Raw genomic sequence first — 15,945 nt, 5'->3', positions numbered from 1 at the left:
AAACTGCATTTGTGCAGCATACAACCAAAAACCATCATACATTCGATTTTGAAAATATTACGATTTTTCATTAAAAAATTTAATACATTCAAAAGAAAAATACTTGAGTCCATTTACATATATAAAAAAAAATACAGTGAATTTTAAAACAGATACAATAAGAAATCTGAACCAGAGATTTTAATTTAAAAATTAATTTATGAAAAATATGAGATAAAAGCAACGTTTATAATTATAATAAAAGAAATAGGAAATTAAGCCAAAATATATTTTAATGGCATTGGAATTTCCCATACATCCAGTTATAAATTTATTTTATTATAAAAATTAAATCTAAAAACAATAAAATTGTTTAAGAAATACTAGTTATAATAATTTAAAGAATTTTCCTTGAAGGATAAAAGAAAGTAACTTTGAGCTAAGTTCCTTTCTAGGCTAAGCCCTCTTCTTATTTCTCTCTAGGTCACTTTCTATTCTCACAGTTCTTTATTGCCCTTTCTTCTTCCAGCTTTTAGACCCCCTTATGTGTCCAATTCTATACCAACGGTCACAGGAATTATAAAGCTCTTTACTTTATATATGTTTATACATGTATCTTTTACTAACTTACCTTAGCTACAGTCAGACTCTCTTTCTGTTGGTTTTGATTTTCAACAACGATGTTTAAATATTTTCTCTTTGCTTGATAACCAGTTCCCATTGAAGTTACCTCTTCAAGTATGCCGTAAAGAGTTCGACGGATTTTTTTTTTTTATTTCCTTTTTTTACTTATAAACAGAGACAACATTTTTATTCCATAAACAATCTAAAAAAAAAATTAAAATATTTTACAACTGTCTCTATCATCATATAAGCAAACAACAGGCTCCCAAAGTTTCGCCCTATAAACCTTAATGTCTTTACGTTTTGTAACTTCACTTCTTCTGAAACAAAATTTCATTTTAGGGTTCTGCGGCAATACTGAGGTACCATATATTCATTTTAAAAAATAATATCTCAAAAATTATGCAATGGAACGACCTCCAGGTGCCTGCAAACACTTTAACAATCGGATTATTTCCTCTAATTCGATTTTGATTTGATGTTATAAATTTATTTAAAAATTAAATAAATTTGTACAACTACAACCTAGGAAGGATCAGGGGTAAGGAAGTACTGTTGCTAGACCAATAGTTGTACAAGGAGGTGATTTTTTCGAGATCACGCTCAACCACCAGATATTTCCCCCATTAAGGGTTCTTAAATCCAGCTCAAGAACCCACAGGTTTGACTCCTGGCTACAGTAACAGAATAAATAATTATCAACCACAGCTAGATTTAAACCTGGGTCCTTGAATTTGGTAATAGTGCCTTACCACTGAGCTAACCGCTCCCAAATTTATTATTTATTTAATTGAATTAACTTATATTAAAACTATTATTTATAGTTTTATCGATTTATCTTTTTACTTGTAATTAGTATTTAAATAAAAAAAAAATATTAAATCATTTTTTGTTAGTATTTTTCTTAAAACTAAACAAGAACAAATAAGAGTAAAACTAATTATTGATGAAAAACATAATATTGTTTATTTTTATCAAAATCAATGAATATATTAGATGGTTTTAGTTGAATATGAATGCACTTTCCCCGTTATATAAAAAGCATAAAAAATAATTAAATGGATAAGCACTAAAATTAATCATTTTTTTAATTACTTATCTGCCAAGAGACCTACGGAGGATGTGCTGTACAAGATATATTAAAAAAAAATTGATAAATGAAAAATAGAAAAATTTTAAGGCAAAAAAGAAAAGGAAAAAAAAACTAAAACTTAACTAAAAAAAAATAAATAAAATAATCACTTAGCATAAGTTTCAAGTATACATGGATAATATATTATGCAATTTTTAAAATAATCAGCTAAAAATTTTCTTAGACACAAATCAAGAAACAAAAAATATATAAAACAAAATAAATGGTTAATAAATTATAGATAATCAACTTACTCAGTAATTACAAAAAAAAATACAAAAAACAGGAAATTTCTTAATGAAGTTACGGTAAATTAAAACATTTCTAAAAATATTGAATTAATGTTTAATTACTATGGTGTGATAATAAAAATAAATAAATAAAAAAAACAACGTAAATTACCAAAAAAGTAAGTTATTGAAACAATTAATTAAATAGTTTCATAAAGTTAAATAAATTCATAACTTTATTTTGATGACCTGTCTCCGAAAAGCTAAATGAATTCATGAATTGCTGTCTTACGGCTGATAATAAATAAAAAGAACATATATTGTAATGATTAAGTACATTTTTATATTTGTATTGCAGATGACCACCTCATCAAAAGGTTCCTAGCCGTGTGCGAAGGCAGCCTAGAAAAGACCAAAGCAACGATGGACCACTTCTTCTGCTTGAGATCCGAAGCACCAGAATTCTTCACCGAAAGGGACCCACTCCACCACAGGATGCAAGAAGTGTTTTCTCTCATGTAAGATAAGTCTTGAGTAATATAACAACTCTAATTAAAGAAAATACTTTTTTACCTAGAGAGGTTTTTTGTTATTTGTCTTTTTTTTTCCTATAAAAACTTTAAATTTTGAGTTATTTTTAATGTAATCAGTTATGTACATTAAATACATGTACCGTAAACCTGGGTTACTTTGATCTTCCGGGGTAACTATAGTAAATCAAGCCCATCTCGGGCCAACAATATATAGATATATCCACCTCCGGTACTAAAAGAGTTAAAAGTATGAGAATTTCAAAGTTACTGCTCAAAAACCTCTAAGATACAGCTGCACCTTACACACATGTGTTTTGGGCATGGCCTGGTCAAGGAAACAAAAATAGGACATCTTCCTCAAATCGGTTCGTTAAGTCAAGCATGTGTACCGTATGTACTATATAGAAAAGCATCAAGACATAAAGATAGAGTTTATAATAATTATTGTTGAAAATTGTTTATAATAATAATAACTATATGCAAACTTCGCAGATAATGCTCCTTGGTTCATAAGAAATAGCCAATTCCATCGCGAATTACATATGGAATCAATAGATAACATCAAAAAATGGTTCATGAAGTTCCACTCCCAGTTGCCGACAGTTAAAGGAGCAGTGACCTACAACCTGGGAAACCCAACCTCAACCCGAAGACTGAAGCGCATACTGCTGCAGGACATTCTGTTATAAATTTTAATAAATATAAAATTAATTCATAGTCACACTACCTCTATTTTACTTTTTATTATTACTCATTTTATTTATTCATTATTATTTTTATTTCCTTCTCTCGTCCCTTTATCTAATTAACTTGTTTCTTTTTACTATTAGAGGGTAATTGTTTGTTTTATTTAAGTGTACCAATATCATTATTTTTTGTTATTAAATTTACTTTCCTCTTTTATTAAGAAGCATTATTCTTATCTATTTATTTTTTTTCTTCTTTTAATAGTAACATTGTATATACTTAGGGGTGTCTTTACCCCCCTCTCCTCATAATCAACTGTTTATATATATAATATAACGGTTATATCAACCATGTAAGGCCCTCCAGGCCGATCTAGTATAAAATAAAATATGTATATGCAAACTTGCGACATCTGTACCAGGAAATTTCCATTTAAAAAAAAAAAAATTGTCCCCCAGATACCACACGGTCTTCTGATTTAAACTTATTAGTAATAAAAATAATGATAATAGCTTGAATAAATATTTATCTTAATCGAGTTTGTATAACAGAGTGGAGACCAACATCGATTAAGAAGAGACTTGGAGAGGAAGTATTTTGAGGAAATTAATGAGCTTTCCTCCGTCAAAGGAAAAGTTGAACGGTACCATTCATTTCTGTTTATTGAAACGTTCATTTACTTCAATTCTTCTCTCAATAACTCAAATTTATGATTCAGAGGAACGTTTTGTCTCCTCTTCATTCAAAGTTTAATTATTTATTTTCCTAAAAGTCGAGGTTAATTTATGTGAGAAAACTTCTATAAAAAAAAAATTACGGTTCTTTATGATGGAAAATATGTAAAAAGGAAAATTATAAAATTCCTAAATAAATAAATATTACCTAATAATCGAAACAAAATGACGTAAACATACATTTGGTTGGCGAAAATACCCAATACCTTTGCTTATGTATAAGAGTGGTAGACAAATACATATCGTATTTTTTCACATAAGTACTTTTCAGCATACCTAGTTAGACATTTTTTTAAATTTTTTATAGTGTATAGGCATAGTACTGTATATTTATAATATATAATAGTGATACATGATTTTGTTTTTGTTCTTTAATTTTTTTTCTATCTATATTTATTTTTTTTCATTTTTTCCATTATTTATCTATATATCTAATTATATTTTCTCTCTTAAGCCAATAAATCTTCCCTTTTTTTCTCCTCTTTAACAAACATAGAATAAAATTAAAATATAAATATGAAAAAATTTAAATTCAATAATAATATACACACTTATCGTATTTTTTACATAAGTACTATTAAGCAAACCTAGTTAGATATTTTTTATAATGTATAGGCATAGTACTGTATATTTATAATATATAATAGTAATACATGATTTTGTTTTTGTTCTCTAATTTTTTTTTTAATTCTTCTTCATTTTTTTCCGTTATTTATCTATATATGTAATTATATTTTCTCTCTTAAGCCGATAAATCTTTCCTTTTTCCCCCTCTTTAACAAACACAGAATAAATTTAAGATATAAATATTAAAAATTTTAAATACAATAATAATATACACACTTATCGTATTTTTTCACATAAGTACTATTCAGCATACTTAGACATTTAAAATTTTTTTATAGTGTATAGGCCTAGTACTGTAAATTTATAATATATAATAGTACTACATGATTTTGTTTTTGTTTTTTAATTTTTTTTTCTATCTATATATTTTTTTCTTATTATTCTTCTTTTTTTTCTATTATTTATCTATATATATAATTATATTTTCTACCTTAATCCGATAAATCTTTCCTTTTTTCCCCCTCTTTAACAAACATAGAATAAAATTAAAATATAAATATTAAAAATTTTAAATAAAATGATAATATACACACAAATCGTATTTTTTCACATAAATACTATTCAATTAAAATCTTTTTAAAAAGTTAAAAAAATTATCTACAAGCAAATAACAAGATACATACATTCAAATGCAGATAATAAATATTCAAAAAAAGTAAATATAAAAAAAGTAATATAATATATAAATAAATAAACCTTGGCGCGACATACCGTATAGGTCCAACAACACCTTGCGCGATGTACTATGGAAATACATCGCTCGAATCCTGACGTGGTTTTTTCGTAGGGTGGGTTCGTCACTCTCACGCCTATTTTTTGTGAGTGCCACGCATTGGCTAACGGGCCTCACAAATGCCCGGGAGGAGGTTGTGTGTGAGTTTTGTATAATTTTATGCTTTAAAAAAGCCCGGGTCGGACCGGGCCTCGAACTGACAACCTTTGAGTTGATAGACTGGAACGTTGCCACGCTCCTACCGTCGCACCCCCTCAAAAGAAAATATCAAATAATTTATAAAAATAGTAATAAATATATATAAAATTGTAATACATATTTGAAAAATATATACAACAAAAGAAAAATTAAATAAAATTTTGAAATTGGAGGTTTAATTTCATTTTATTTGTGCATGCGCTACCATTCTACCTTCTAGAATCATTCTTAAGTATTTCAAGTGTGTTTAAAACAGATGTCTTTACCCAGCCACGAGGTTTTTATTTTGTCTGACAGCTTTGTTTGAGAGCAGTCCGTAGTCAGTAAAATTCATTATTATTATTTTTTGATAACTCTCTCTTTTATATTTATTACTTTTAGTTTAATCTATTTTTTTTTCTTGGATTCATGAATATAGAGTGCTATTTTGAATTTCAATTGGGGTTGACGGTAGCACCTGTTTGCCAACCCAAAGGTTGTGAGTTCGAGTCTTTGTTTGTTATTTGTAAGTTAAAAACAATCAAAAAAATTATGTATCAATAGCGTGTAATTAAAATTTTTATATTTGAGGAAGATAGTCCGGGTGGCGGTCAATAAAGGTATCGATATAGTAAAAGAAAATAATATATTAAAACTCAGTATTGTTTTGTACTACCATCAGACAGCGCAGACGAATCCCTACAAAGTGGGGCGAAACGTTAGTACAATAAATAGTTTTCTTTTACTATTTTGATACCTGTATTAACCGCCACTTGGACTATTCCTCCAATATACGGTCAACTATTTGCTTCCAATAAAATGTTTTTTACTAATGTTGAGTATTCTGTTACGAGGTAACCCAATGCAGTAGGGTACAACATTTAGTGCACAACATTTTAGTCTCTCTATCATATCCATGCTTTAATTTTGTTGATAATCCATGATCCACCATTGTGTCAGAACAACACCTAGCTTACAGAAGATACATCACCTGAAACGATAATTTGGAAACGTGTCGACGTCAGGACACGAACATACTGGACATTAATGAACTACTTCACCTCCCACCGGACAGCTGCCCAACTCAGCTAACATAGTCACTTATGTGTCATGTTCTCCTCTTCATCTAAATATCAGATGGCTATCTCTCAGGTTATCTTCCACCATTAATAACAAAGTTCATCCAAAAAGTCTCAAAACTTCTTATTAGTTAGATCACAAGTCAGACACGAAAAAATTAAACGAATGTTGTACAGAGATTTTATGTGAAATTAATTTATGGTGAACGAACTTAGTTGAGTTTTAGATAATTATTAATAATTAAATTTTATATGTTTTTTTTATAACAAAATAGACAAAAATTGATTGTGAAATAAAATAATATACTTTTTTTCTTTTAATAATTTATTTATTGTTATTTACAACTATATACATATACATCAAGTAAATTAATTGTAAGTGGTATTATGACATGATGCAAACATGTGGAGAATCTACCCATTGATAGAACTCCAAAAACATTTCTAAAGGAGAAGATCTCGAGGCCATCTTCTTTTCAGACGCCTGAGAGCATTATTAGCAGGTTAGAAACAAGTGGATTTGGGTAGTTGGGATGTATATCATGGTTTCTAGTTCTGGCTTCATATGGCATCATAATCGGCAACATATGGAATATTAAGGTCCTGATGGATGACCTGATTCGTAACAAAGTAAGGAGCATTAAGGATTTTGGACTGTAAGGATTGGATTCTAGAGGAATTCGATGGTTTAGTGGAGCCCCATAGCTCAACTCCGTATGTCCAGATAGGCTTTATTACAGTCATGTAGATCAGTCTTTTGTTATATGTTGGAAGTTTAGACCGTTTGTTTAGTAAGTGTTGTAATAGTCGAAATCGACGTGCAGTTTCCTGTCTTTTCAGTCTTGTATAAGGATTCCATGTCAGTCATTTGTCCAGATTTAGTCCTAAGTAACGGATCGATAATTTACTTTAACTGGTTGTTGAGGTAGGGTAAAAAATATGGTTGTAATAAGTTAATGATAGAAAAGTACAGTGTCTGAAAAGAATAGAGTTTATTAAATATTATAATTACAAATACAGATAAATTTAATGTATAATAGTACAAATTAGTTAAGAAATATGGGCCTCATGATTTGTTTTCTTTTTATAGATTTATTTTGACTGTTTATTTCACTTAGGCATAATAGCCAGTAAAGTTTTATTAATTAATGTTAAGGCTCAGAAACTAAAATTAAAGTATGCAAATTATAAATTATAATGGAAGAAGATAGTTCACCGTATGAAGTACATTGTAGAGAGATAGTCCGGGTGAAGAAAGAAAACTATTTATTGCTAATAAATTTTGATAGTGGACCCAATTTGTTTAATCACATTTTAAATAAATCCATACGAACACTATTTTTTTTTTTATTCATACTTTTTTCACTTATAAATGAACAATTTTATCGTTTTGAACGACTAACCTGGAATCCTCACACAATACTGAAAAGACAGGAAACTGCACGTCGATTTCAACTATTACAGCACTTACTAGACGAACGGTCTAAACTTCCAACACCTTACAAAAGACTGATCTACATGACTGTAATAAGGCCAATCTGGACATATGGAGTTGAGCTTTGGGGCTCCACTAAACCTTCGAATTCCTCTCGCATTCAATCTTTCGTAAAATCCTCAATGCTCCTTACTTTGTCACAAATAAAATCCTACATAAAGACCTTAATGTTCCCTATGTAACCGATCTAGCCCGAACCAGATATCACTCCTTCCATTATAAACTCACTAACCACTCAAACCATCTAATTTCTAACTTTGCATCCTATTCCATTCCTGACAATCCTCCGAGGCGCCTGAAAAGAAGATGGCCACGAGACCAGCTAATGTAAAATGTCATTAGAATGCTACCAATGGGTAGTTTCTCTACACGCCTGTAACACTCCAATTTAACTTAGATCAGATTTACTGAATGTATTATAATGTACAGTTGTAAATAGCAATAAATAAATATTAAAAAAAAATTTATCGTTTTAACAGATTGAATTTCAATTGAACATTTAAGAAATAAAAATAGTTTGTACACCATTTTTTCTAATACTTTCTGTAAGTATTACAGTCCGAACTTTTCAGTTATCTGACACACCCCCTATGCAGTAATTAGCTCGGATAACCGAAATCACACTGTATTCGTTTACTTTATTCAATTTTTAATAAAATATGAATGTGTAGGTTTATCCCTATATACGACCGAGTAATAAATAATGGATTGGGCAAACGGTGGTTGAGGTAGGGGGGGAGTCGAGGTCTCTCGGACTTGTTGGCGGGAGCGAGAGGGTGTCAGGGGGTGCCATTTGGGGGTGGGTGTGGGGTGGCGAACAAACATTGACCCCCAACGAAAGTAAATACCTATTAAGGGCCAGAATGAGTTTTTTCAGAGGCCAACTCTATTTGCGTATGGACTTTGGCCGTAGGAGATGTGTTTTGTTAACCTCAGCTTTTGGCTAACTCCACCACTGAATTAGAAACTTTCCCTTTTATGTTGGCTCTGATTCGGAACAGCTTTACAAAACATCGATTCCCGAGCTTCTGCCCTTTGAATAAATCAGAATAACTTCGAAATTATATTAGTAAGGATCACTCTCGCCCAGTAATTTCACCTCTACGTAAAAGCTTTTTTAAATATAATTACGTTATTCTGTGTTGAGTACGCGCTTAATCATTTTTTTTTTTAATTCGATTCAAATCCAAAAATGTGTAAGATAAGTTAGGGCAAGTGTGTACTTAGGGACAAGGCCATCTTCATATATAATTCATGTATTACCTAATAAATTTATATAATTTTCTATTCAGTAGCGATTTCTTTTAATTAATGTTATTCTAAATTGATATTATGCAAGAAAAAAATATTTTTTCAATTAATTTATTTTTTTTAGCGACCTTTTGCCCCTTCCACAACTTACGCCAGAAGGTTACAAATGCTTCATGTACAAAGTAGCTGATCCTAATCCGGAGAAGTTCTGCTTCAACGACTACGTGAAAAACTTCTTCCTCGTCGGAGACACCCGCGTCAAGACTGAGACCAACATACCAAAAGGAGAGATCGTAATATTTGACATGAAGGGTTATTCGCTTCGGCACCTCACCAAGATTCCACTCGTCTCCGTAAGGAAATACATGCAGTACACTCAAGTAAGACTTTTAAAAATTATATTTATGCAAGATTTTTATTACATAATGTTTATTTAATTATAATAAAATGCGTTTATTTTATTAAATTTATAGGAAGCTCATCCGGTTCGTCTAAGGCAGATACATGTCATAAACGTATCTCCTCTCCTGGACAAAACATTGATGCTTGTAAAACCTTTTATGAAAAGTGAAGTCGCAGCTATGGTAATTAGGAAAGAGCATTTTATTTTATTTTTTTTTTCATCATAATTTCATAATAATCGAGATTTTAGGATTCGTTTGATGTCAATATGTACAATTATTCAGTGTTTTAATTAATCATTTATTTTTTTAGGAGAAAGGGGTTAGAATATTCTGATAAAGATGGAATCAAAATTAATTCTAGACAAAATAATAATCTATCAACCAACTTAATTAGAAAAAGCATCGAGCCCTCATAAATGAAAAAAAGCTACTTACAGCAAAATTAGAAAATTTAATATTTTATTAACGTCTAAAATTATAAAACATCATTTAATTAAAAGCTTCAAGTTTTCTCAACTTCAGAGTTCAAAAAGAATATATTAGTTTTAGTTAGTAATTTTTATTACTTTTTTTTTGGAAGAAATAACTATTTTTTTAAAGTTCATCTTTAAATAATAATTTGAAAAACGTTTCGGGAAGTTTTTGTGATTTTCATATGTAAAAAAAAAAAAAATCGAAGTATAGATAGGGGGAATAAAAAATGGCGCCTGTTTTAATAGTTAAAAAAAAAATTAACTTTTCATTCTGATCTTTAAAACTACAAACAACACCAGAAAATTGAAGAGGATTTCATTTAAAGATGAGGAAATTTAATAAAACTAGAGCCCTAATAAAGCTTTATTACATTTCATAAAGAATGCACTGAAAATCAGTAGTTAGTGAATTTAATTTGAGAAATCTATATCTCAAAAACTATTCGACGTACAGATGTCTATTAGCACTCAAATTATAGCTAGTTTAATGGGCTATAAAATAGTTTATGATGCTTACCTTCTTAGGAATAGTAGTTTTCATGATATTTGCTCAAATAAATTGATTTATAGTTGTTCGGACAATAAATTTAAATTCTGAAAAACATTACTTCAGAAACCATAGGACGTATAGATGTCTGTCAGCACTCAAATTAAAGCTTGTTAAATTTACTATAGAATAGTTTATATCGTTTATCTTTGTAGGAGTAGCGGTTTTTATGATATTTGACAAAATAAATTCACAAACTGTTTATTTCTAGTTCTTCGTATAAAATATTCGATTTTGAAAAAAAGATATCTCTAGATCCATAAGACGCACATATGTCTGCCAGCACTCAAATTAAAGGAAATTTAACTGACTATAAAGAAGTTTATTACACTTATCTTCGTAGGAGTAGTAGTTTTTATAATATTCGCATATGAATTTAAATTTAGCAAATGAAAATTTGTCCGAACATTTATAAATCAATTTATTTTAGAAAATTTATTGAAAACTACTTCTCCTACGAAGATAAACATCATAAACTACTTTATAGCTCATTAAACTATCTTTAATTTGGGTGCTAATAGACATCTGTACGTCAAATGGTTTTTGATGTATACATTTTTGAAAATAAATTCACTAACTACTGATCTTTCAGTACGTTCCATACAACATTTTTATGAAATATTGCTTTTTAAAAAGCATCTCGAGAACTATTGAACGTAAATAACTCTATTAGGGCTTACAGTTTAGCAAATTTACTCAATTTGAAATGATACTCTCTTAGATTTTCTATTGTTATTGGAAGTTTTAAGGATATAGTAAGGATATATCTCCGAATGAAAAATTAATTTTTTTAAACAGCCGCCGTTTTTTGATTCCCCTTACCTATACTTGGCAAACTCATTGATTTTTACTGGTATTTATACATAGTTTTCATTAAAGTAATCAAAAATTGGGGTGAAAAAACTGACTTTTTTCTCCTTTTGGGCTCTTGTACTATATTTACATAAAAATTAATGGTCGAATCTTTGTCCATGATAAACTTTTGAATTAGTGGACCTTAACTTATAAATTTTTTGAATTTATAAGGGGAAAATATGAGTTTCAAATAAAGGAAAGATTTTCAAATGTTTTATTTCAAACTTTCTTTAGTGAATTGCTAAATTTATGGTAAAAAAAAAAAAAAAACCTTCAAACAAAATTATCTTTTCATTTAAATGACTCAAATCACTTCTACACTTAAATCTTAAAATTTCTTTAAGACCTTTACAAAAGATATAAAATACTTATCCGAAACTAAAATTTCTTTCTGACCTTTAGTAAAATGGATTGTAACGAAACAAAAAAAAAGAAATCCATTCTGAAATCAAATTATTTTTCTGTTTTTATTGAGGTGTATTTCAGTATATAAAATAAAATATGTTAAAATATATTTCTACATGAGGATTCCATGATTATAAATGAAACTCTACTTAGCAGACTTATTCTAAAAGGATAAACTTAATAATTGTATAGAATTCTGAAGTATGGCGTTGCTTTAAATGAAAATATGAAGTTACTAATGCCACCAGTGATTACTTAATTACTGATCGCATACGAGTACATTTGATAATATAATCTTTTTTTATTATCCTGTATTAGAATTTTCATTTTTTATTTGAAAATTGTTGTTATTTTATTTGTTTCTTGTTTCAGTTGCATTTCCACCAACCTGGATCGACGACTCTTTACGACTTCGTTCCTCAAGAGATCCTGCCTAACGAATACGGTGGCAAGGCGGGAGCCGTTGCCGATATAAAAGGTGATATTTTCTTCTCTTTTTTGTACTTCTTAATTAAGAATTGCAATTTTGAGATATTATTTGTTGATATGAGCAATGAAGTTTGAGTTCATTAACAAAATTCCTACTTGATATTTTCCTTGAATCGCATAGGAAGAATTAGATAAAACCTGATTCCATTAATAATTTATTTTAATAATTTATTTAATAATATAATAATTTATTTTGTTTATGCAATTCTAGACTCAATTTAAAAATCTACCAGGACATAATTAGCGAACGAGATTTTTTTCAGAAGTTCCACCAAAAAATAGATTTAATTTTAAAAAAAAAATAAAATAGGCAGAGAAAGTTCTTCTATAGTTAAGTGTACAAAGTTATTATATTGTACCAGCATTATATGGTATAATTAATATCTGTATTTGTTTATGTAATGGCTTGACTTCAAATTATTTGCCTCAGACACTGAAAAGATATTAATTCTTCTACTTCGTGTTGGGTGGCAACTTACCTGAAAACAAGATTTTTAAGAATAACAGTGAGAAATTAAATAACTTTCTATGTTTTTAAGGAAGTTACATTTGAACAATTTAAAAATATGGTTAAGAATTTTCTATTTCCGTTTTCAGTAATGGCCAAATACTTTTTTGTAGTTTTTGTTTATTTATACATTTCACTGTACATCTAATTTTTATTTTCTTTAGTTTACTTTGTTCATTTTTATATCAATTTTTGCATATTTTAAGTCATTCTTGGGCCGTCCGTAGCTCAGTGGTTGGGGGCACAGTTTTATCATTCTCAGATCTATTAGAGGTGCCGGTTCGAATCCGGGCTGGGGCATCGTCTTTTTTAATTGAGTAGTGGTTCCATAAAACGTAAAACTTTGACCGTAAATGAATTTATAACTGGTTGTATGGAAAATTCCAATACCATTAAAATATAAAAAATAAAAAAAGTCATTCTTAGCCATGCTTTAGTTTTTTTTTGTCTCATTTAATCTATTCTCTTACTGTGTTAAATTATTTTAGTTGTTTGTATCATTTTTAGCCCTGATGGAGCCTTGAAAAGTAGAGTGAAACGTTGGCTCAAATTAATTAGTTTATTTACTATTTGAGTTATTTTGACACCACCCGGAACATCTTCCTTTATTTATTTTTAAAATTTATAATTCTTCAACAACCAGTTTAAGAAAAAGATTATAAATAAAAAAATACACGTCAGTAATATTATAATAAAAGTAATTAATCCTAGTAAAATAAAAAATAAATAAAAATTCTAGGGGAGGAAAGCGGTTGGCTTTGGCCCTGTAGTCTGAATTTGCAATGAAATTAAAAATCTAAATTTTGATTCTGGGCAGACGACCAGAAGTTTTTTATTTATTAAAGAAAACATTTAATGTTTATATATGATGTTTGTTACTTTCTCACGAAATGCTCAATATCTAACACAAACCATCATTATACAGTAAATAAAGGTGTTCAAATGAATAGGTTGTGTTTAATAAATATTCTCTTAACATACTTGTACATCAGGGGCCTGTTTCATAATAAAGTACAAACTAATACTATTAGTCTTGTCGGTTTAACTTAATACAATTACACTGACTTGTACAATAGTAACTTGTACTTTAGTACTTTTTAATTCCTGTAATATCACTAATAGTCCTCCCTATAATAAAAAAAATATAAGTATTAGTGTAATTACCACGTTGTTTCTATACTTGTATTTTTATCTAATACTATTAGCTTTCATTATGAAACAGGGCCCAGGTCGTAACCCTCTTTAAATAAAGATTATAAAAAATTGAATTTATGGAATTCGTTTGTTTTATTAATTTATGAGATGCATTTTTAAAACATAATTTATTACCAACACTTGGAATGTTTTCAAATCAATCCCTATAAAGACGATTAATATTTTGAATTCATAGACTTTTAATCAGTGTTTCAACCCTTAAAAAAAGTTGCTAATTAGCTCGAATAATGAAAACTAAATCAATTTATTCAGTTCACAGAATCGCTGACTGTATATTTTTCATCTCCACATCCAAGAAATTCCCATTTCTCCAAGCAGCAATCATGGTACCCTGCTGAAGAGTAGAAAATATTAGGTCATGTTGTTTATATTCCTCTATAGCATTGCTTCTGAACGAATGGTCGGATGAGCGATGGAGGATTCGACAACACACAGTTTATGAAGAAAATATTGTTAGAACTGTATTAATTCAACTTTTCTCATGTTTGATAGCTGAAAAGCCTTGAAAGATCCGTGCCCCAAATGCACTTTAAAACAAAACATGATTTTTAAAAGATTTTCCTTAGAAAAATCTTTGTCCCAAGTTGGGAGTCGGAGTCTTCAGATTTTTGGGGTTTAGAACTACTGATCTAAGGGAAAGTTCAATTATAATTTTAATTTTGATTTACAGAGTCTCGTTTTCAAATTAGGAAGTTCAATTTCAATAAATCACCATTACTCTTCATCGTAAACCTCTACTATCCAGTATCTTTTTTTGATTGACTGAAGTCTGTTGAACAGATACGCAACTTAGGACTCTATCTTGGCAAGAGACTTACTTGGAATCTCCAAAGAAAACGAGAAGAAACTGCTCGGAGATTTTGATAACTACAATACTTACTTCACAAATGCTCTAAAATTCCCATTTACCGCAAAAAAAAAAAAAAAAAAATCGTATACGCTATGATAATCAAACCAACTTAAACATACGGAATTGAGCTTAGGAACACCACCAAACCATCAAATTCCTCCAATCCTTACAATACGAAATCCACTGTAAAATCTTCGAAGCTCCTTAATACGTCACGAATAAACTCATTCATAAAGACAGCATCCCATTCGTTGCAGGTTTGGCCAGAAATAAATATACCTCTTTTCATCCCAAAATCCTTATTCCACCCAAACCCATCATTTTTAATCTCTCATCCTTAACAATCCCTGATAAATCTCCGAGGCATCTGGAAAGAATTTAAAACAATGATTGAAGTACCACCATTGAGTGGTTCCTTTCCAAGATTAATGTGTGTCCTGAAACATTTATCAGATTTAATAACAATAATAATAATGAACCTGAAGGTTCCATGCCGATAAACCCAAACGCTCTCTGCATACATCCTTCCAGTGATGCCCCTCCAAACCCAATGCCACTAAATCAGTTTTAACATAATTCTCCCATCTACGTTTCGGTCGATCACTCGGACGTTTACCCGTTAGTTCAGTGTTTATTAACATTTTAGGGATCCGCTCGTTACTAAGCCCTACAACCTTACACGCCGCAATGCTATAACTTTAATTAATATGTGTTCTGTGTGTTATGTGGAATATGTGTTCCCGGGTCTTACATACCCTCTCCAAACTGCTCCCCTCACAAAGCTGCGTCCTGAAATCCTAGAAGGCATCGACACAATGATTCGCAGAAGTGTTAAAGCCATTATAGGGCTCCCTGCGAACAGCTCCACGGCGATGTTGTATGCTCCGAGGAGGTATAGAGGTCTAGGCTTGATCCGCT

At 29.8% G+C, this 15,945-nt stretch overlaps 1 protein-coding gene and 1 long non-coding RNA gene across 2 annotated transcripts in view; one reads left to right on the top strand and one right to left on the bottom strand.

The window, feature by feature from the left end:
• LOC106683173 (alpha-tocopherol transfer protein) overlaps positions 1-15,945 on the top strand; it is a 70,289-nt gene that overhangs the window by 48,486 nt on the left and 5,858 nt on the right. Inside the window, exons 3-6 of the mRNA XM_067046065.1 lie at positions 2,324-2,483; positions 9,406-9,661; positions 9,755-9,865; positions 12,338-12,443. Of these exons, the coding sequence (XP_066902166.1) occupies positions 2,324-2,483; positions 9,406-9,661; positions 9,755-9,865; positions 12,338-12,443 (633 nt within the window). The remainder of the gene's footprint in view (positions 1-2,323; positions 2,484-9,405; positions 9,662-9,754; positions 9,866-12,337; positions 12,444-15,945) is intronic.
• LOC106683174 (uncharacterized) overlaps positions 12,786-15,945 on the bottom strand; it is a 6,940-nt gene continuing 3,780 nt past the window's right edge. Inside the window, exon 2 of the long non-coding RNA XR_010843077.1 lies at positions 12,786-12,933. This is a non-coding gene — a long non-coding RNA (uncharacterized lncRNA). The remainder of the gene's footprint in view (positions 12,934-15,945) is intronic.

The sequence above is a fragment of the Halyomorpha halys genome, unplaced genomic scaffold (genome assembly GCF_000696795.3).
Source record: "Halyomorpha halys isolate HHAL.00 unplaced genomic scaffold, Hhal_1.1 Scaffold471.1, whole genome shotgun sequence".
In the NCBI taxonomy this organism is placed as follows: Eukaryota; Metazoa; Arthropoda; class Insecta; order Hemiptera; family Pentatomidae; genus Halyomorpha; species Halyomorpha halys.
Note: the sequence above shows the minus strand (reverse complement) of the source record. Positions and strands in the feature narration are given on the sequence as shown.